General features: G+C 46.7%; 1 protein-coding gene across 1 annotated transcript; it reads right to left on the bottom strand.

The window, feature by feature from the left end:
- Positions 1-7709: 7709 nt before the first annotated feature.
- Positions 7710-19845, bottom strand: cyp1a (cytochrome P450, family 1, subfamily A). The gene is made up of 7 exons (XM_072492838.1): positions 19703-19845; positions 18266-19124; positions 17764-17890; positions 17012-17101; positions 16766-16889; positions 12441-12527; positions 7710-8453 (listed from the first exon to the last, which is right to left on the bottom strand). Exons 2-7 carry the CDS (start codon positions 19115-19117, stop codon positions 8150-8152), a joined length of 1584 nt encoding a protein of 527 aa, XP_072348939.1. The 5' UTR covers positions 19118-19124; positions 19703-19845; the 3' UTR covers positions 7710-8149.
- Between the last annotated feature and the right edge of the window lie 584 nt (positions 19846-20429).

Genomic DNA, 20429 nt, shown 5'->3' with positions numbered 1-20429 from the left:
AAATCCTGAAAGAGGTGTCTGTGAGGTGAATTGGACATTCTGAATTCTCTCTCTGTGTACCCGAACAGGCGTCGGTGTGTGGCGACTAGGGGCTTTTCACAGTAACTTCAATGCAATGTAAGCCTACTTGTGAGTTTGAAAGTGGGGGCAATGCTGAGGGAGGGGAGGGGGGGTGCGGTGACCTGGGGGGGAGGGGGGGGGGGCGTGGGCGGTGGCTGCAGAGCGGCGAGAGACAAAATATCTACTAAATCAGATGTAATTCTCTTTGGGGTTTTTTCATCCCGATTTTGAGGAACTCCTTCTAAAACCAACTATAAATGAGTCTTTAGGTTCTAAGATGCTCTCGAGGATTTCAGAAATTGATCTTCCTTAGAAAGTTTGGAATCTAGGTGGGTGAGTACACCACATGTGTACTTCATACAGAAATGAAGACTGGATGATCAAATAACAACAATGCAAGATATTTAATTTCTGTATTTGCAATCTGATCCAAATACCTTAAGTAAACATTTTAATTCCCATTGTGATGCATAATTTGTCACAGTTTGTAGGAATTCTGTATGCTTTGCTTAGTCAACGTCCTGTGTGGGGGCAATTGAATAATTAATGTACTTTTTTTAACTTTGGGCACTGTGCGTTGAATTATTATTGATAATGGGTGGCTTGATTTGAAGCTTTTAGTTTATGCTTAAAGGAGCAAATCATTCTCTATGTCAAATTGTTTTCTGTGTGAGAGTAGTACTGACGAGACCTTATTTATTGCCCATCTCTGCTGCCCGAAGAAAGTTCTTTTTGAACAGTGTGTAGATGTTCTTCTCTGAAAGACACAAATAGAACCAGTTGGGTTTTTACAACAGCGTGACACCTCTCATGCTCATTTCTACAAGCACATTAAATAAACAGATCCACGGGCAGCACAGTGGCGCAGTGGTTAGCACAGCTGCCTCATGGTGCCCAGGTTCCATCCCAGCTCTGGGTCACTGTCCGTGTGGAGTTTGCACATTCTCCCACAACCCAAAGATGTGCAGGGTAGGTGGATTGGCCATGCTAAATTGCCCCTTAATTGGAAAAAATGAATTGGATACTCTAAATTTTTTCTTTTTAAATGAACGGAACCGGTGGACATGGTTTTATTGAAAAAAAAAACATATTTATTGAAAAAATTTACCCGATTGCTCACCACTAACCCTTCCCAAAATTAGTAAATACTGAAGTGCCAATGGTAAATTTGAGATGACCGTAATGAGCGGTTAAAACCAACATAGAGGCCAAATCCATATAATCGGACTGCCATAAATGATAGGCCCTCTTTTGGTCACAAGGGGTAACTGCCAACTTGATGCCACATTTACCCCAAAGTACTTCAATGATGTTCAACTATTTGAAGAGGGAAAATACTTGACATTTTTGGAAAGATCCATTTTGGTGAAGAAAAATGCAAATTTCAATTGTTATAGAAGTTCAGGAAAACTTCATGGACCAAGGAAGATATACAAAAGAATCAAATGCTGAGGAAAATACTTGTGCCTCTTAGTTCCTTTAGATGAGGATACTGCTCCATTAGAATTCAATTCTATTACACCCACCAACCTGTCAATACTGTTTGAAAAGGCCTTCTGCATGTGTGAGTCTGGATGGGATTATTGGCCACAAGACATCAAACTCCTCAAGTCCTCACCTGTAGTTTTCAAAGAGCTATTTCTTTTAAATTTAGAGTACCCAATTATTTTTTTCCAATTAATAATAATAATAAAGATTTTATCAACATGTATGATTTTAAATCAACTATGCGATGTGTTGCTACCTTGGATTACCTGGCTAAAGTCAAAGCTGACCCACTGTTTCTGTAGGAGTGTGAGATAGTGAAACTCAGCTCCTACAGGCAATGGTCACGGTGGTGGTCCTGTGGGCCATTGATCTGCTTTGGAAGGAATAACTCACATTCCTTCAGTCTGGGTATTCTGCTGTGGGGAGGCAACCTCACCATCACCAGTGTAGTTTCAATCAGTGGGTGGGCATCAGAAAGATATGGGGATATGGTTCAGAAAGACCGGGTGATGCTCTCGAAACTGAAAGGAGGACATAGCTATGATTAAACAAAAACTGAGCGTGTGAATGCGATGCACCCTCCCCGTTGTGGGTAAGAACCTGGTCATCGGGTGTGAGATGCTCTCAGTGTTGCTGTATGCGGTGCAGGTCGTGCCCATCCCTCACTTCTCCAGTGTGCTGATTACCTGAGAAATCTTCCACTTTACCTGGAGGTCAAAAATGGATTGCCTCTGTAGTGACCCAATGCACAACCCTCTAGATAATGCGGAGGAAAACATGCCCAACATTGCCCTCATCTTGATAGCCACCTTTGTTATGCGGCTGCTTAGACCCTTTGTATGCAAACACCAAGGGTGGGATTCTCCATTTCAGCTGCTAAGTGCCGGCTTGAACAGAGAATTCACGGGAGGTTTACGAACATAAAATCGGCGCCAACCCCTCACCGATTCTGGGACGGATGAGGATCTAGCAGCGGCCCCTGGCTGCCGCACCGAAACAGGATGGAGACTGGGCGGGTCCCTGGTCGCGCATGGGCACGGCTGACGACCTGCAGCGGTTGCGCCATACAACATGGCGCTGGCTGTGCGCAGATCCGACCCACAACCCGTGACCCCACAGGCCAACCCCCGGCCACCCCCCATCGGTCCCCCCAGCCCTCGTGGAAGCCCCCCGGACAGCGGCACGGATCCCAGCCAAGTGTGGCGGCACTGGCCAAAGTCCGCAACCGCCACGCCGGGTTCCCGACCGCTGAGACCACACGTCCCCCGTGCCGTCAAGAACTTAGCCAATCGGGGGTGGCGCATCGAGGGTGGGCCTGCCGAAGACGCACCAATGCCATTGCAATGGCGCATGGCACATGACGCGATTACGCCATTTCCGAGGGGGCAGACATGGCTGACCAGCGTCAAACCGGCGCCGGCCCCGGTTTGGCCGTCAGAGTAGATTCTCCGCCCGATCGCCGATTACAATATCGGCAATGGAGAACCCAGCCCCAAGTGTCACTATGTATTGAGGTTCTACCTGCCCTGGTGTTGTGAAGGATGAGTCTGGTCGTGTTGCCGCAGAACACTCCAAGCAGGTTGACCTTTCCGTACCATCTATCCTTCATGGAAAAGTTAATGCAGAAAAACACCTTTCATTGCAAATCCATCAGGCAGTGGGCTGAACATAATGCCACAAATCTCCATACAGCATGTTCCTCTCGGATGGTTCCATCCTCTGTCGGATGGTTCCCTGAACACTGTCAAAGTCATTTGGCGTAATCACTCATCGCTAGAACTTTCAAACAAGCTTCAAGACGTGGCTTGGCTGGTGGTGAGAATGGCCCTCCCCATCAGATACGTCAGACATGCCTGGAACCTCATCCCCTCCATATGCTAACATCGAGGTGACTGTTGCAGGGAAGAGGCTGTTGTTCACTTCTTTTGGGAATGCATCTTTGCAACGGGGGGCTGGCAAAAGATGCAGTGATTTTGTCTTGGTTCCACCTGACGCAGGACTCTGCTTTACCAGCTGTTCCCATAGACACCCACCGAGACAAACATCAACTGCAGCTGGAGGATCGTAACTTGGTGAAAGACGCCCTATGGTCTGTCCTAAACCTGCTGGTTTTCCAGTGTAAAGAGATGTCCTCGACTGAGTGTTGCAAACTGGCACATCCCGTTGTCCGGGACTGCTGAGAGACGTCCTAAAGCTTAGGGCATCCGCCACAGAGTCGCAAAGGTTAAGGTCGCTGTCTCAGGCCGTTCAGTTACAGTGCACCAAGGAGCCAGGAATTTGTAGATCCCACTGGGCTGTATACCTAACATTTAATATGAATACAAAAATATTGAAATTGTATTGAGGAACCTGAGAGAGGAACACGCTGTATGGAGACAAATCGAATATTATGGCACTTTCTGTAACTTTCAGGATGAAATGTTTTTTTTTTAAAGTATCCAATTCATTTTTTTCCAATTAAGGGGCAATTTAGCACGGCCAATCCACCTATCCTGCTTTATCTTTTCGGTTGTGGGGGTGAAATCCCCGCAGACACGGGGAGAATGTGCAAACTCCACACGGACAGTGTCCCGGTGCTGGGATCGAACCTGGGACCTTGGATCTGTGAGGCAGCAGTGCTAACCATTGTGCCACCGTGCCGCCCAGGTTGAAATGTTTTGTTATGTACTTTACAAATTTTATGAATATATGTGGGGGGGAAAATATTTTCAATGATGCTTATTTTTGGGAAATTTCACCTGCGCGTTAATGCTAGTTCCAGTTGTTCAGAAACTTGAGCGGAGCTTCACCTAGGAAAAACCAGTGCAGTGTACGGCACTTGCTGCCTTTTCCCCATTGCGACCCTTGTGGAAACTCTCGGCCCACTTCTGAAGGAATGTGTGGCTCAGAGCTGCAGTTTAAGAATACATTTACAATTGGTTCAACTATTTGGCAACTCTTAATGAGAGTGGAGTTCAATGAACTTAACATTTTGCAACTACAGGTGCAACAAAGATGCACAGGTTGTGAGGATAGGGCGGTAGGGGCGGGACAGAGCGGTCCTGGTAGGGTGCCTTTCAGAGGGTCGATGCAGAATCGAGGGGCCGAATGGCCTCTTTCTGCACTGTAGGAATTCTATGGTTCTAAGTTCTGAAAATAAAGTCGGCCCCATCACCTTCGCAGCAAATCCTCCTTGTCGCATGGATTGAAATGCTTTGCTGCCAATGTCGTCTCTATTACAAGCTTGGCTCGGATGGGCACACTTACCACCAGCCGCAACTCTCAGAAGTAATTGAAGCATGAAAAGCCCTCTGCAAAATCACTAATTACAATTCATGGAAACTTGTGATTCCGGTTCTGCCAGTTACCACATAAAAACCGGAACGATACACATCAAGATTACTAAATTTCTTACGATTGATCACGTTGGGCCATTTGTAAGGCTGATTATAATGTCTCTTCCTGGATCGGTCATATTGAATTTTCATAATAGTTATTTCTGAGGAGCAGTGTCATTTTACAGTATCAGCTGTGAATCAGTGGGTAACACTCTTACCACTGTGAGCCACAAGGTGCTAGGTTCAAGACCCACTTTCCAGGGCAGTACTGTACTGAGAGAGTGTTGAGGTCGTGCAGATTGGATTTAGACTGAGGCCCTATCTGTTCTGGTGAATGTGAAAGATCCCACAACAGTATTTCTTTTTTTTTTTAATTTGGAGTACACAATTCTGTTTTTCCCCCAATTATGGGGCAATTTAGCGTGGCCAATCCACCTACCCTGCACATCTTTGTGCAGTGGGGATGAGACCCACACTGACACGGGGAGAATGTGCAAACTCCACATGGACAGTGACCCGGGGCTGGGATCGAACCCGGGTGCTCCGCGCCGTGAGGCAGCAGTGCTGACCATTGAGCCGCCTTATATTTCCAATAAAAGCAGGCGTGTTATCCCTGATATTCTGGCCAATCTTTAACCCTTTAATCAACATCACAAAAAAACAGATTATCTGATTATTAGCACATACCATTTGTGGGAGCTTGCAGTCTTGGCTGCCCTGAAGCCTGCATTACAAGAGTGATTACACTTCAAAAGTACCGCACTGGCTGTTAAGTACTCTGAGACAGCCAGTGGATTTGAAAAACGCAATGAAAATGCAAATTTTTCTTTTGTTCTTTTAAATCGTACTCTCTGCTCTGTTGTGTAGAACCAAAGGCTCATTTGGCAGAGAGGAACTTCCCACCCATCGAGCCTGCACCAAAGTTGAAAGCTCCTATTTAGTCCCATTCACCTATTGTTGCCCTCTCGCTCTGTATAGTTTTCCATTTTAAGTATATATCGAATTGTCTTTTCAAAGTTAGTATTAAATCTGTTCCCACCCGCATTTCAGACAAAGCATTCCCCATCATACTGGTTTTCTTCAAGATTTGCTTCCCCTAGCTTTTTTGGTATTATTTTAAATCTGTGTCCTCTGGCTGCCACCCTTCCTGCCGGTGGAAACAATGGCCGGAATTCTCCCGGCATTTGGGATTCTCGTTTCCCGCTGGCAGTGCACCCCTGCCTGTGGGTTTCCCAGCGGAGTGGCTTCAGTGGGAAATCCCATTGACGAGTGGCGGGAAGTAGAATCCCGCCCGCCAGTGAATGGCGCGCCGTCAAGAAACACGCGGCTGGGAAAGAACAGAGAAAGCAGGCCAGGTTCCTCCTCTCAATTTTATGAAAACCCTAGGTAGCAGGGTGGCGCACTGGTTAGCACTGCTGCCTCACGGCGCCGAGGTCCCAGGTTCGATCCCGGCTCTGGGTCACTGTCCGTGTGGAGTTTGCATTCTCCCCGTGTTTGCGTGGGTTTCACTCCCACAACCCAAAGGTGCAGCACGGTAGCACAAGTGGATAGCACTGTCGCTTCACAGCGCCAGGGTCCCAGGTTCGATTCCCCGCTGGGTCACTGTCTGTGCGGACCGTGTCTGTGTGGGTTTACTCCGGGTGTTCCGGTTTCCTCCCACAGTCCAAAGACGTGCAAGTTAGGTGGATTGGCCACACTAAATTGCCCTTAGTGTCCAAAAAGGTTAGGAGGGGTTATTTGGGTTACCGGGACAGGGTGGAAGTGAGGGCTTAAGTGGGTCGGTGAAGACCCGATGGGCCGAATGGCCTCCTTCTGCACTGTATGTTCCATGTGCAGTGTAGGTGAATTGGCCATACTAAATTGTCCCTTGATTGGAAAAAATGAATTGGGTACTCTAAATTTATTAAAATAATTTTTTTTTTTAACGAAAACACTTCATAATTTCCAACATGACTCTAAAGTCTCCCCATAGCCTTCTCTAACCTGCTGAGAACATTCAGTTTCATTGTCGCCTCTCCCTGTAGCTGAATTCCCTCATTTCCATTGTTGATCTTTTTATAATCTTTATTATTGTCACAAGTAGGTTTACATTAACACTGCAATGAAGTTACGGTGAAAATCCCCGAGTCGCCACATTCCGGCGCCTGTTAGGGTACACTGAGGGAGAATTCAGAATGTCCAATTCACCTAACAAGCACGTCTTTCGGGACCTGTGGGAGGAAACCGGAGCGCCCGGAGGAAACCCACGCAGACACTGGGAGAACGTGCAGACTCCGCACAGGCAGTGACCCAAGCCAGGAATCGAACCCGGGCACTGTGAAGCAACAGTGCCAACCACTGTGCTACCGTGCCCCCCCCACATGGATCCAGAATACCTATCCTCTTCAGTTATGATGAAGACTTTGTTCCTGTGCAGTTAACCTTTCTTTTCCCTTTCCAGCTGCTGAATGACTGGCTGTGCATTTGTTTTGGCACTTTCCGCCTTTATTTCCCTCCATGCGTTTCTAGAATTTTCCCCATTTCGCTGACAAAGCAGCAGTAACTGCACTTTAAGAGTAACCTGTAGGGCAGCACGGTGGCACAGTAGTTAGCATTGTTGCCTACGGCGCTGAGGACCTGGGTTCAAATCCCGGCCCTGGGTCACTGTCTGTGTGGAGTTTGCACATTCTCCCCGTGGGTTTCGCCCCCACAACCCAAAAGATGTGCAGCGTAGGTGAATTGGCCACGCTAAATTGCCCCTTAATTGGAAAAAATAATTGGGTACTCTAAATTTTTTTTTAAAAAGAGTAACTTGTTGGTTGTTAAATGTTTTGCGATGCCATGAAAACATAGTAAGATGCTACGTAAATTCACATTATTTTATTTCTCCTCGTAACAAATTCTTCTGTTTGATCTGACATATTTCATACGTATAAAAATCATGAATGTCCCTTTATACAGTATAAAGAAGCAATCTAATATCTCCCTTATTACATTATTTTTGATAGTAAAATATTTTATACTTAAAAAATACAAGTACATTGTTAAATGAGATACATTTGAATACAGTTCTCAAACTTCATTTTCTTCATTCTTCGGCTCTGCTTATACAGCAAGATAATTCTTCATTGGTATTTTAAATACAAGGCATCAGTGACACATCAGCAGCGCATTACATTAAACATAACAAAAAACTTACACGTTAAGGTGTGAATATTCCCTCATACCATTGGTATGTATCTATAATGTACAAAAATAGAGTTCTATTCTCCTTTTTAGCTCCTGCAGAATTAAGACACTGTAGCTCATTCAGAGACCTTAGCAGGGAAACGCTTCACCACTTGTACTTCACATCTCTTGTGTTTCATAGTCAGTCCATACTGCGGGGTCATATCAATGTCCTGCCCCGGTTTGTTCTCAAACCGCAGCTGCTGCATAAGCGTGGTGAAAAACAAGAAGACTTCCGTGCGAGCAATGGGCTCTCCAATGCACCTCCTTTTTCCCATGCCAAATAGCTGCACCTTTTCGCTTTCCACTTTGTTGATGCTTTTTCCATCGGGGTTTAGGAACCGGTCTGGGCAGAAGACAAATGGGTCTTTCCAGAGTGTCCTGAAATACACAAGAGGGAAAACTATGACATAAACGTACTATTATGGGCCAGGGTTTAAAGAACACCAAAGTGTATCATAGAGTTCACCTGACCCACAACTTTAAATAGATTTTGGTTATGGGGAGCACAGGGCCCACTCTACAGGTGTGATGCAACAGAGATCTAAAGTACTTGTAAAACAAAACGTTTATTATATGAATCCAGTTAACATTTTATAAACACACAGTAAACATCTTTGCAACTATCAACTCAAATACTCCCCCTAAAGAATACAGTACTCTATAAGTAACCCTTACTCTTTCCTAGCAACATTCATAAGACAAATACCATCTTTAACAAAGACATCAGGTTTAAATTCTCTACTGAGAGCTGTCACCACTTTTAAATTAGCAAGTGCTCTTAAGACATGCTTTTCATACAGAGAGAGATTAAAATTACACCTTGTTTGGCTGGATACAGCTCCAACTCTGAAAACTAAACTAAACACACACTGTAGGTGCCAGCTTAAAAGCGAAAGTAAAAACAGACAGACAGCCCAGCTCCACCCACACTCTGACATCACTGCAGCTATTGGATAAACATCCATTTCTTAAAGGTACTCTCACGTGACAGTACAAACCAGGAGGAGTAGTCCAATCAGCTCAAGCCCACTCCACCATTCAATAAAATCACGATGGATCGGATTGTGGCCTCAGTTCCCGATAATCTTTGACTCCCTTGTTCGTCAAGAATCTACCTGCCTCTGGAGAAGAGAGTTCCAAAGATTCACAATGCTCAACAGGAAAAAAAATGTGGGTGGGGGGGGCGGTATGATGGGGCAGTGGTTAGCACTGCTGCCTCACGGTGCCGAGGTCCCAGGTTCGATCCTGGCCCCGGGTCACTGTCCGTGTGGAATTTGCACATTCTCCCCATTTCTGCATGGATCTCACCCCCACAACCCAAAGATGTGCAGGGTAGGTGGATTGGCAACGCTAAATTGCCCCTTAATTGGAATGAAAGAGAACAATGGTCTTCTTGTGCCGGCCTGAAATGGGGACACCAAGGGCTGGATTCTCTGCTGTCGGGATTCTCCGTTACGCCGGCAGCGCACCCACGCCCAAGGAGTTTCTATTGCTGCCCATAATGGGAAACCCCATTGGCTGGTTGGCGGGATGGAGAATCCCGCTGCCGGCAGGGGCACACCGCACCAGAAGTCTTTGACAGCGACTCCCAAACCTGTAGACTCTACCCACCTAGAAGGACAAGGGCAACACCACCACCTTCAGGCTCCCTTCTAAGTCACACACCATCCTGACTTGGAGCAATATTGCCACTTCTTCACTGTTGATGGGTCAAAATCCTGCAACACCCTCCTTGACAGTGCTGTGGATGTCCCAACACCACATAAACTGCAGCGGCTCAAGAAGGCAGCTCACCATCACCTTCTCATGACCAATTAATTACGGGTGGCCCATTAATGCTGGCTTAGCCAGCATCACCCCCATTCCATGAATGAAAATATAATATAGGTGCTTGGAAAAAGAGTTGCCTCATCAGCTTGAGTTTCATGGATATTTAAAATAATAATTTAAAATAGAATTTGCAGTAAGACTGTTTCAGAGAAGAACACAATCCATGTATCATTTACAGTATTGTGAAAAGAACTCAACAGGTTGAGGTAATAGCCAAGCTTTAATAACAACAAGTAAGGAACTTCCTGAGGCCAGTATTAACTGCTTTCTAATTGTTTCTCGGTGTTAAAAGGGTCACCACTTATTTCCAAACTCGGTTCGATCAACTTTTAAATAAACAGTTAAACATCAAAGCCTGGCACCCTTAACAGCCCCTCGGGAAATAAGCCTTATTGGATCACTTTTGTAGAAAGGGAACTCGTTTCGAACACAGCAGCTTTACTGCGTGTCTTATGCTGGTGCAGTGATTTGCACACATTCCGCTGATGTAAGTCAGTGTATAGCTGCAGTAACACTCAGCTGAACTTGTGCCAATCCTTTAAGAGGTACTTTCACACTGCCAATGATTATGCATCCGGTACTTTGATGCAATATCGAACCACAAAGTGAGGGATTTTTTTAAATGCAGCTGCCAAGGCAGCCTACGCAAACAGATTCAGAAAAGAATATCTTGTTGAACAACGAAAAAGAGGCGGTCATCTCTAGATATGATTACACTGCTGTTTTCTCTTGAGTTGATGTCGAACGGTTTTGGTATGAGAGTGGGAGTACACGTTGGGGAGTCGGCTCCCAATTTAATTCCTCAGTGCGTTGAAGCAGAGGGATCCTGGGTCCCTCCAGAAAGCTTAACTCATCATGACTTTAGACTACTTCAGTCAATAGGGCACTTACTTAACAATGTTTTTAAATGTTAGGCGAACAGGGCCACTTCACTGCTGGTTAGCAGGTTGGAGTGAAAAGCAACACCCGCTTTTGTACCCATTCAGAGCGCCTTTGTCAATAACCTCTGGGATCCACAGGTCCCACCGCTGTTTATATCATATCGGCACATCACATGTTAGGGAGAGTTTTCCAAGATTTTGACCCAGCAACGGTACAACTAGTGTATACACCACACATTACACTCCACAGGTAACTACAACATTGATTGCAGCCTCAAAGACAAACAATTAAAATTAGACTAGTAAAAATGAATTGGTCTGGGGGTGGCACAGTGATTAGCACTGCTGCCTACGGCGCTGAGGACCTGGTTTCGATCCCAGCCCCGTGTGGAGTTTGCACATTCTCCCCGTGTCTGCATGGGTTTCACCCCCACAACCCAAAGATGTGCAGGTTAGGGGGAATGGTCACGCTAAATTGCCCCTTAATAATTGGAAAAAGGCAGCACGGTGGCGCAGTGGGTTAGCCCTGCTGCCTCACGGCGCCGTGGTCCTAGGTTCGATTCCGGCTCTGGGTCACTGTCCGTGTGGAGTTTGCACATTCTCTCCGTGATTGCGTGGGTTTCGCCCCCACAACCCAAAAGATGTGCAGGCTAGGTCGATTGGTCACGCTAAATTGCCCCTTAATTGGAAAAAATGAATTGGGTACTCTAAATTTTTTTTTTTAAATAATAGGAAAAAAATAATTGGGTACTCCAAATTATTTTTTAAAAAATGAATAGGTCTAATTGAAGCAGTTGAAATGACCGTACGAAAGTACATACAATTTGCGCTATATTCAGCCACATGTGTACATGTTGGCTTATGTACTACATTGAGTCACATGTGTACATGCTGGCACATGGACAATCGTGCACATGTGAAAGACTCTTGGAATCTCCGTAGCAACACTTATTGAAGTACTGCAAACAGATACCATAATTTTACTTGCTTCTGCAAAATAAAAACCAATACAGCAGCACAGAGGTGGCATAATTATTCTAAATACATAGTTAAAGAGGCCATTATCAATGGTGTTGCAGCAGCAACTCAACCCACTTAAACCACCAAAACCAGTCCTGTTTGACCATTTTGTGGGCAAAATGTATTGACACAGAGTTATGGAAAAGATACCAACAGCAACAGCTAGCACACCAATATGGGTCAAAGATATATTCTTCTCCTTCTCCAGCAAATTTAACCAGGACTTAATCTTCCCCCTTCTCATTGCTTGTTGGTGCACCCCATCTCCCCTACCCTGTATATCTAAAGGCCAAAGCAACCTTTATTGGAGCGTAGGTGAGGGCTGCAGGCATCTCTTCAATCCAAGGTGTGATAAGTTAAAGATGACCCAAACATGGTCATATGAATGCTCCTTCATGTTTAGGGCTTCAGATCAAGACTTCTTCCACAGTGATTTTTACAGATTAACTTTGGGTGGCAGCAAAGCCCAGTTAACGTCTATATAGGTAGTCAGGCAAAATATGCAACTCCAAACTTGGAATGGCAAAGTGACCCTGACTACAACGCCCTTCAGACTTCTAAACTTTTTTCCCACTCTCGCCATCAAGTAACAACCAGTTCAAATCCCCCAATTTCAAGACGAAGGCATACTTACGAGTCATGATTCACTTGCCACTGGTTCACAAAAACGCAAGTGTTTTTGGGTATAAAATATCCATTCAGTGCTGTGTCTTTCGTTGTGCTAAAATGTAAAACAATGATTTTAGTACCACGCTTTCATTTGACATCCTGTGTCAGAAACGTTTATTGGCGGGTAACGCGTGAAACGTCTCCATGGAAACCTGGGTAGTAGAGGGGCAAATAGTTGGACTGATCCTGCTCAACAGATCCCACTTTCTGCTCCAGGCCACAGAATAGACTCACAGGTTGGCTATCTGGGAAGTGGCTTGATTGTTCAATGGAAACCAACTCTCTATGCCCTTTGGCCCCCAATGGCACAGGGAAGGATCCCCGAATACGAGATTTTACATTGTGGAAGCTAGCCTCCATTGATGAATGGGCTATTTCTCGGAGCTGTGCCTGGTTGGAAGACTACACAAAAGTGAAGAATGTGCAGCAACAACCTATTCAGAACATCACTTTGTGCAAAATGGAATAGCTTGGAGGGAACCTCTGAGGGAAGGAAAGACAACGAGACAGACAGATTAAAGGAAAACATGGAAGGAAATAAGCTAGCAACAACTTTCCACAATCAGTATTGAGCTAAGTGACCCTGTCACTTGTTTCAGTGATGTTGGTTGAGAGATAAATATTGGTCAAAACATCAGGGGGAGCTTGTCCGCTTTTCTTAGAATAGTGCCGTGGGCAGTACGGTGACGCAGTGGATAAGCACTGCTGCCTCACGGCGCTGAGGTCCCAGGTTCGATCCCGGCTCAGGGTGTGAGGTGGAGGTTCCAGAGGGAGATTTCCAGCCCTCATCAGTGAGGGACTTGGGGGTGGGAGGTGAAGCAGAGTGATTCGGTGCTTAGGCCTGCTGGATAGCCTAGCAGAGTCAACAATCTGAATCAGGTCTGCAATGTGCTTTTGAAGAACTCTGTTCCAGTCGTTATCCTTCGGAGTGCACTGTCAGAAAAAGAGTAGTGGAAGCGGATGTTAACAGGATCCAAGACAATTGGTAAAGCTGAAACCTTTAGGCATAGAGCTTTTCTTTACAGAGAGAGTTTATTAACTTGTTTAGTCTCAATTCAGTGTCCCAGCAATTCAGTATTTATATGTGCACAAGGATAATAATTAATACCCATCAACTGTTTCAGATTTGATCGTAACTTCAAAAAGGAAATTGGGTAAATATGTTGAAAGGAAGAAATATATCAAGAAATATAAAAACTGACAGTCAAAGCTTCTACAAGTATATAAAAAGGAAGAGTATATAAAAAAGGAAGAGAGTAGCTGAAGTATGTGTTGGTCCCATTGACGATGAGACTGGGGAATTAACTTGGGAAACAAGGAAACGGCAGGAACTTTGAACAAATATTTTGAATCAGTCTTCACAGCAGATGACACAGAAAGCATCCCAAGAATGTTAAAAAAAATAAAGAGGCAAAGGGGAGGAACTTAAAACTGGAGAAACGCTACTGGGAAAATTAAGACTAAACGCTATTTGGAAAGTCTTAATACAATCATACAGTGTGGCATGGTGGTGTAGTGGTTAGCACTGCTGCCTTATTGTGTTGAGGACCCAGATTCGATCCCGGCCCCGGGTCACTGTCTATGCGGCGTTTGCAGATTCTCCAGTGTCTGTGTGGGTCTCACCCCCACAACCCAAAATGTGCAGGGTAGGTGGATTTGCCACACTAAATTGCTCCATTATTGGGAAAAAATGCAATCATTTTTTTAGAAAAAATTTAGAGTACCCAATTATTTTATTTTCCAATTAAGGGGCAATTTGGCGTGGCCAATCCACCTAACCTGCACATCTTTGGGTTGTGGGGGTGAAACCCACACAGGCACGCAGAGAATGTGCAAACTCCACACTGACAGTGATCCAGGGCAGGAATTCGAACCCGGGTCCTCAGCGCCGCAGTTCCAGTGCTAACCAATGTGCCACGTGCCACCCGAAAAAACACAATCATACAGATAGATATTGTTTGTGTGAAAGGGAAATCGTGTTTGGCAAATTTATTCTTTAAGGATGTACCAGGCAAGGTAGATAAAGGGGAACCAGAAAATGTAATGTATTTGGTGCCACATATAAGCAGATAAGAGCTCATGGTGCTATGGGTGATACATTAGCATGAAAGACTGGGGCTGGTTTAGCACACTCGGCTAAATCGCTGGCTTTTAAAGCAGACCAAGGCAGGCCAGCAGCACGGTTCGATTCCCGTACCAGTCTCCCCGAACAGGCGCCGGAATGTGGCGACTAGGGGCTTTTCACAGTAACTTCATTTGAAGCCTACTTGTGACAATAAGCGATTTTCATTTCATTTCATTTCATTTTCAAGACGATGGGTTAACTGACAGGAAATGACATTGACCGATGGGTTAACTGACAGGAAATGACATTGGGATAAATGGATACTTTTCAGTTTGGCAAACATCAGAATGCCACAAGGATATGGGGCGGCACGATGGCACAGTGTTTAGCATTGCTGCCTCACAGCGCCAGCAACTCTGGTTCTATTCCAGCCTTGGGTAACTGTCCTTGTGGAGTTTGCACGTTCCCCCGTGTCTGCATGGGTTTCCTCCGGGTGCTCTGATTTCCTCCCACAGTGCAAAGACCTGCCTGTTGGATGGATTGTCCATGATAAATGACCCCTTAGTGTCCAAACGATAAGTGCCGTTTCGGGGATGGGCCAGGAGAGGGGGCCTGGGTAGAATGATTTTTTGGAAAGTTGGTGCGAACCTTTTTTAAATTTAGAGATCCCAATTCATTTTTTTCCCCAATTAAGGGGCAATTTAACCTGGCCAATCCATCTACCCTGCATATCTTTGGGTTGTGGGGATGAGACCCATGCATACATGGGGAGAATGTGCAAACCCCACACGGACAGTGACCCTGGGCCGGGATCGAACCCGAATCCTCAGCATCGTGTGGGGTTGATGGGCCGAGTGGCCTCCTTCTGCACTGTAGGAATTCTATCTGTACTCAACTATTTCGGATCTGTCAATGACTAATGAAGGAACCAACTGTATTATTGGCAGATTTCTTGATGATACAAAGATAGGTAGAAATGCAAGTTGTCAGGAGAATGCAAAGTCTGCGAAGTGATACCAGTAGGTTAAGTGAGTGGGCAAGAGTCTGGCAGATGGGGTATAATGTAGGAAAATGTGAGGTTGTCCACTTTGGGAAGGAGGAATAGAAAAACAGAATATTATTTAAAAAGAGAGATACTCCAGAATGCTGCAGTGTTGAGGGATCTGGGTGTCCTTGTACCTGAATCACAAAAGGTCAGCATGCAGATACAGCAATTAATTAGGAAGGCAAATGGAATGTTGACCTTTATTGCAAGGAAGATGGAGTATAAAAGTAGGGAAATGTTGCTGCGACTGTACAAGGCATTGGTGCGACCGCACCTGGAGTGCTGTGTAAAGCTTTGTTCCCTTGCTTGAGGAATGACAAACGTGCATTGGAAGCAGTTCAGAGAAGGTTCATTAGGCTGATTCCTGGGTTGAAGGGTTGTCTGAGGAGTAAATGTTAAGCAGGTTAGGCCTTTAGTCTTTGGCGTTTAGAAGAGCTAGGTGATCTTGATTGGAGATTCTGAGCGGACTTGACAGGATAGATGCTGAGAGGATCGGGGAATCGAGAACTCGGGGCAGAGTTTAAAAATAAGGGGTCTCCCATTTGAAGACAGAGATAAGGAAGAATTTCTTCTCTCAAGAGGGTGGTTAGTCTTTGGAATTCTCTGACACAGAGAATAATGACGGCTGTGGGTCATTTAATATATTCCAGGCCGAGTTAGACACATTTTTAAAAAAAATTTAGGGTACACAATTCTTTTTTTTTCCCCAATTAAGGGGCAATTTAGCGTATTCACCCAGCTACCCTGCACAGCTTTGGGTTGTGTGGGGGGGGGGGGGGGGGAACCTACGCAGACACGGGGAGAATGGGCAAACAACTCACACAGACAGTGACCCGGGTCGGGATCGAACCTGGGACCTCGGCACCATGAGGCAGGAATTAGGCATATTTCTGATGGACAAAGGGGCTATGGGGTTATGTGGGAACCTGGCAGGTAAGTGGAGCTGAGAGCACAATCAGATCAGTCATGATCTTCCTGAATGGCAGGAACGGGCTATGATGGGCTGAATGGCCTTGTCTCCTTGCCCCCAGATCTTATGAAATAATGACAGGACTGTGAGGAACAAGGGCCGGGGAGTGACACTCACTGAAGAGTGGCTTCCAAGAGCCAGCACAGGGAAGATGGGCCGAATTCCTCCACCTGAGCCAGGTGGGTGCCTCCCATGCCCGAGCTGACTTACCAGTGAGGGATGGTGAATGGTAGAAAGGACGAGTGTCGGAAGGTCTCCAGGATGAAAGCTTCTGTATAGGGCAAGAGGGACCTGTCCGAAATCCGGGGGCTCCGATCTTTGCCAATGGTCTCATCTGAAAGGGACAAAAGGGGGGAGGGGGGGTGGAAACAGAAGGTCAGTTCCTGGTAAAATCCCCAGCTGCAAATGCTCACCAAGAAGTAAAAGAGAACACTGTCCACTTGCAGGTAGACTCACCTATTTCCTTATGTAGTCTCTTCTGAATGTCAGGGTGTTGAACCAGGTACATTACACTCCAGGAGATGGCCGTGGTAACCGTGTCAAATCCTGCAACAGAATCACAAAGAAAGGGAAGAGACAAGTCAGTAACATTGAGGTAAAGACCCCATTGCATCAGTCTCCAAAGAGAGGACTCCAGTTTGCAAAGGGATTTGACCAACCTGATTACAGGACCCTTTGACATGAAAATCTGGCTTCCAAAACCTTCCCAACATGATTCCAGCACCAGGTTAAAGTCCAACAGGTGAGGGCAGCACAGTGGCGCAGTGGGTTAGCTCTGCAGCCTCACGGCGCCGAGGTCCCAGGTTCGATCCCGGCTCTGGGTCACTGTCCGTGTGGAGTTTGCACATTCTCCCCGTGTTTGCGTGGGTTTCGCCCCCACAAACCAAAGATGTGCAGGGTAGGTGGATTGAACACGCTAAATTGCCCCTTAATTGGAAAAAAAATAATTGGGTACTCTAAATTTATTTATTTTTAAGTCCAACAGGTTTATTTGGAATCACCTGATGAAGGAGCTGTGCTCCGAAAGCTAGTGACTCCAAACAAACCTGTTGGACTTTAACCTGGTGTTGTAAAACTTCTTACTGTGCTCACCCCAGTCCAACGCCGGCACCTCCGCATCATAACATGATTGCAGTGGGAGAGGTTTTGGAAACTGGGCAATTGACCCCACCAAAGTCTGGGATCTCAAGAAGAAAGGCCATCCTTACCCGCTCCAAATAAATCATTCACAATGCCCACAATCTTTTCATCGGATATTTGAATGTTGGCATTCTCGTCCACCTTTTTGTCCTGACAGTGATTGATCAGGGAGTCGGTTATGTCGCGAATGTTATCCTGAAAAAAACAAGAGACAGAGAGAGAGGTGTTAGTGAGAGGAGTGGTGTGTGTATGTTCTGCCCTGTGGAAATCTGCACTTACCCCCGGGGCTGCACTTTGAGAGTAGTGTTTGTGTGTGTGTATCCAACCCTGTGCATATCTACACTTACACCTGGGTGACACTTTGAGAGTAGTCTGTGTGTGTCCAGCCCTGTGGAAAACTGCACTTACCCCCGGGGCTGCACTTTGATAGTGTTTTATGTGTGTGTGTGTGTCCAGCCCGGTGCATATCTGCATTTACCCCCAGGGTGACACTTTGAGAGTAGTGTGTGTGTGTCCAGCCCTGGTTGTTAGCCAGGGCGGGTGCCAACGTGCCAGTCAGGCGCTCCCTACCTTGTCAAAGGTGCGGTAATGCTCAGTGACAATCTTGCCCACGAAGTTGATGAACCTCCTGTTGAGGTCGATGAATTTGGCCATGGAGTAGTTGGGGAGGAACCTCAGGATGGGGATGAAGTCGGCCGGGTTGCCCGAGGCCGCCGTCTTGCCGAATTCGTCGCTGACGCTGACGATGTCGAGGAGCTCCTGGTCGTCGTGGTTGTAGCGTTTGCCGAAGCAGAGGGCGCAGATGACATTGGCCACGGACACCACGATGTAGCGGACCGGGTCGAAGGCTCCGCGGCTGCCCATGAGCTGCAGGAAGACGCGGACCAGCTGCTGGGCCTCGCCGCACACATGCTCCTCCAGCAGGCAGGAGTGCGTGGAGTTCTTGCACTCGTCCGCCGAGAAGGCGCGCAGCGCGTTTTGCGCCAGCTTGCGCCGCAGCCGCCAGACCTGCGAGTAGTCGGCGCTGAAGGCCAGGCTGTTGCCGCCGCTGATGAAGCGGAAGCTGTAGAGGTTGGGGCGGCCGGCGAAGTCGTCGCCCTGCCGGATGAGCGCCTGCCGGAGGGTCTCCAGGCCGCTCAGCACCAGCACGGGCCGGGTGCCGATCTGGATCTGGAAGATGTCCCCGTACCGCTGGCTCAGGGCGGTCAGGGTCAGGTGCGGGTTGGCTCCCAGGCGCAGGCTGTGCCCAATGAAGGGCAGCGTGGGCGGGCAGGGCGGCCGCTTCAGCCCCTCGGGGACCCTCCCCCGGCGGGCACGGACCAGCAGGAAGATCAGCGAGAAGACGGCGAGTCCCACAAACACTTCAGTGACCGAGCCGGCCATCAAATTAGCCATCAATCCGGCGCCCACACTCCGAATCATATTCAACCTGCCAGAGACAAGAGAACAACATTCAAACTTCAAAAGCAAGAATCCCCCCCTGGCCCCCCCATTCTGGGAACATCCCGAATGAGCTGCTCCTTAAAATGCTTTCAATTCACAAACATCATTCAGGAACCAAACACCAGCTTAAAATCACTTCATTGCCATTTCACTGCTGCATTTTCTTTTTGACAGCCTTTTTGCACAAAAAAATGTGCAGCAAATGTGCACAAACTCCATTTAATAAACTCCAGGCTTTATTTTTAAAACGTGCAAAGCAGAAAATGCTGCATAATCTCAGCGGGTCTGCCAGCATCTGCGGAGAGACACACTCTCTGCAGCGTTGGGCGCGTTTTTATTTCGCGCTGTCCCATTGCAGCCCCGCGTCTGGAGCTGTGCGCAAAGCCCGCATCTCAAACCCCTCTCTCACACACACACAAAACACTCTCAAAGTGCAAACCTGGGAGTAAATGCAGAATCCCACAGGGCTGGACACACACACACACACAAAACACTCTCAAAGTGCAAACCTGGGAGTATGCAGATTTCCACAGGGCTGGACACACACACACATCCCGTGCCTACCTCTTTCGTCACTCCCAAGTACAATCAACCGTTTCTGCTACAAAGAACAAGTCGGTGTTGGCACAATGAGAAGGCTAGCTAACTGCCACCACCGCTGGCAAGTTTGTGAGTGAGAGGTATCTGGAGCAGGCATCCTTTTTTATAAGCATCTTCTGCGCGCCTGATTGGCCGCAAGTCACATGCACGAATGTGATCGAACCTCATTCAGTGCCAGCCCTAAACACATTTCGCAATTTGGGTAGAGAGAGAGAGGGAGGGATGGGGGGCAGGGGCGGGGGGTGGGGGGGGGGGAATCCATACGATGAGACGCTGGAATTAAGAACTGGGATTAGTCCTGACATTACTGGTGCACAATTGGGGTGGGGGTCTATATTCTCACTCAGACCACCCCGTGTCCGGCCGGCGACAGGCTCCCTGAACTTTTATTTAAATACATTCAAGGCACTTCGCGTTCCAAAGGCAGCAGAGGAAGCTTAACTCTTTACAAATATCTAATCAGGGCGGTTTCATGATTTACTTGTAAAGGCAGACGCCAAATGAACGGTAAACGGTCCAGCAGAATAACGATTTGCATTTATATAGCGCCTGTCATGATCGTAGGACCCCCGCACACACACGCACTCTACAACAAAGGAGTTGTTGTAACGTTCGAGACAATTTACGCACAGCAAAAATAATTTTTTTAAAAGAAATTTAGAGTGCCCAATTCATTTTTTTCCAATTAAGG

This window comes from Scyliorhinus torazame, chromosome 30 (assembly GCF_047496885.1).
Source record: "Scyliorhinus torazame isolate Kashiwa2021f chromosome 30, sScyTor2.1, whole genome shotgun sequence".
NCBI classification, from domain to species: domain Eukaryota; kingdom Metazoa; phylum Chordata; class Chondrichthyes; order Carcharhiniformes; family Scyliorhinidae; genus Scyliorhinus; species Scyliorhinus torazame.
The sequence above is the reverse complement of the archived record's forward strand: the minus strand, read 5'-3'. Positions and strand labels throughout refer to the sequence as shown.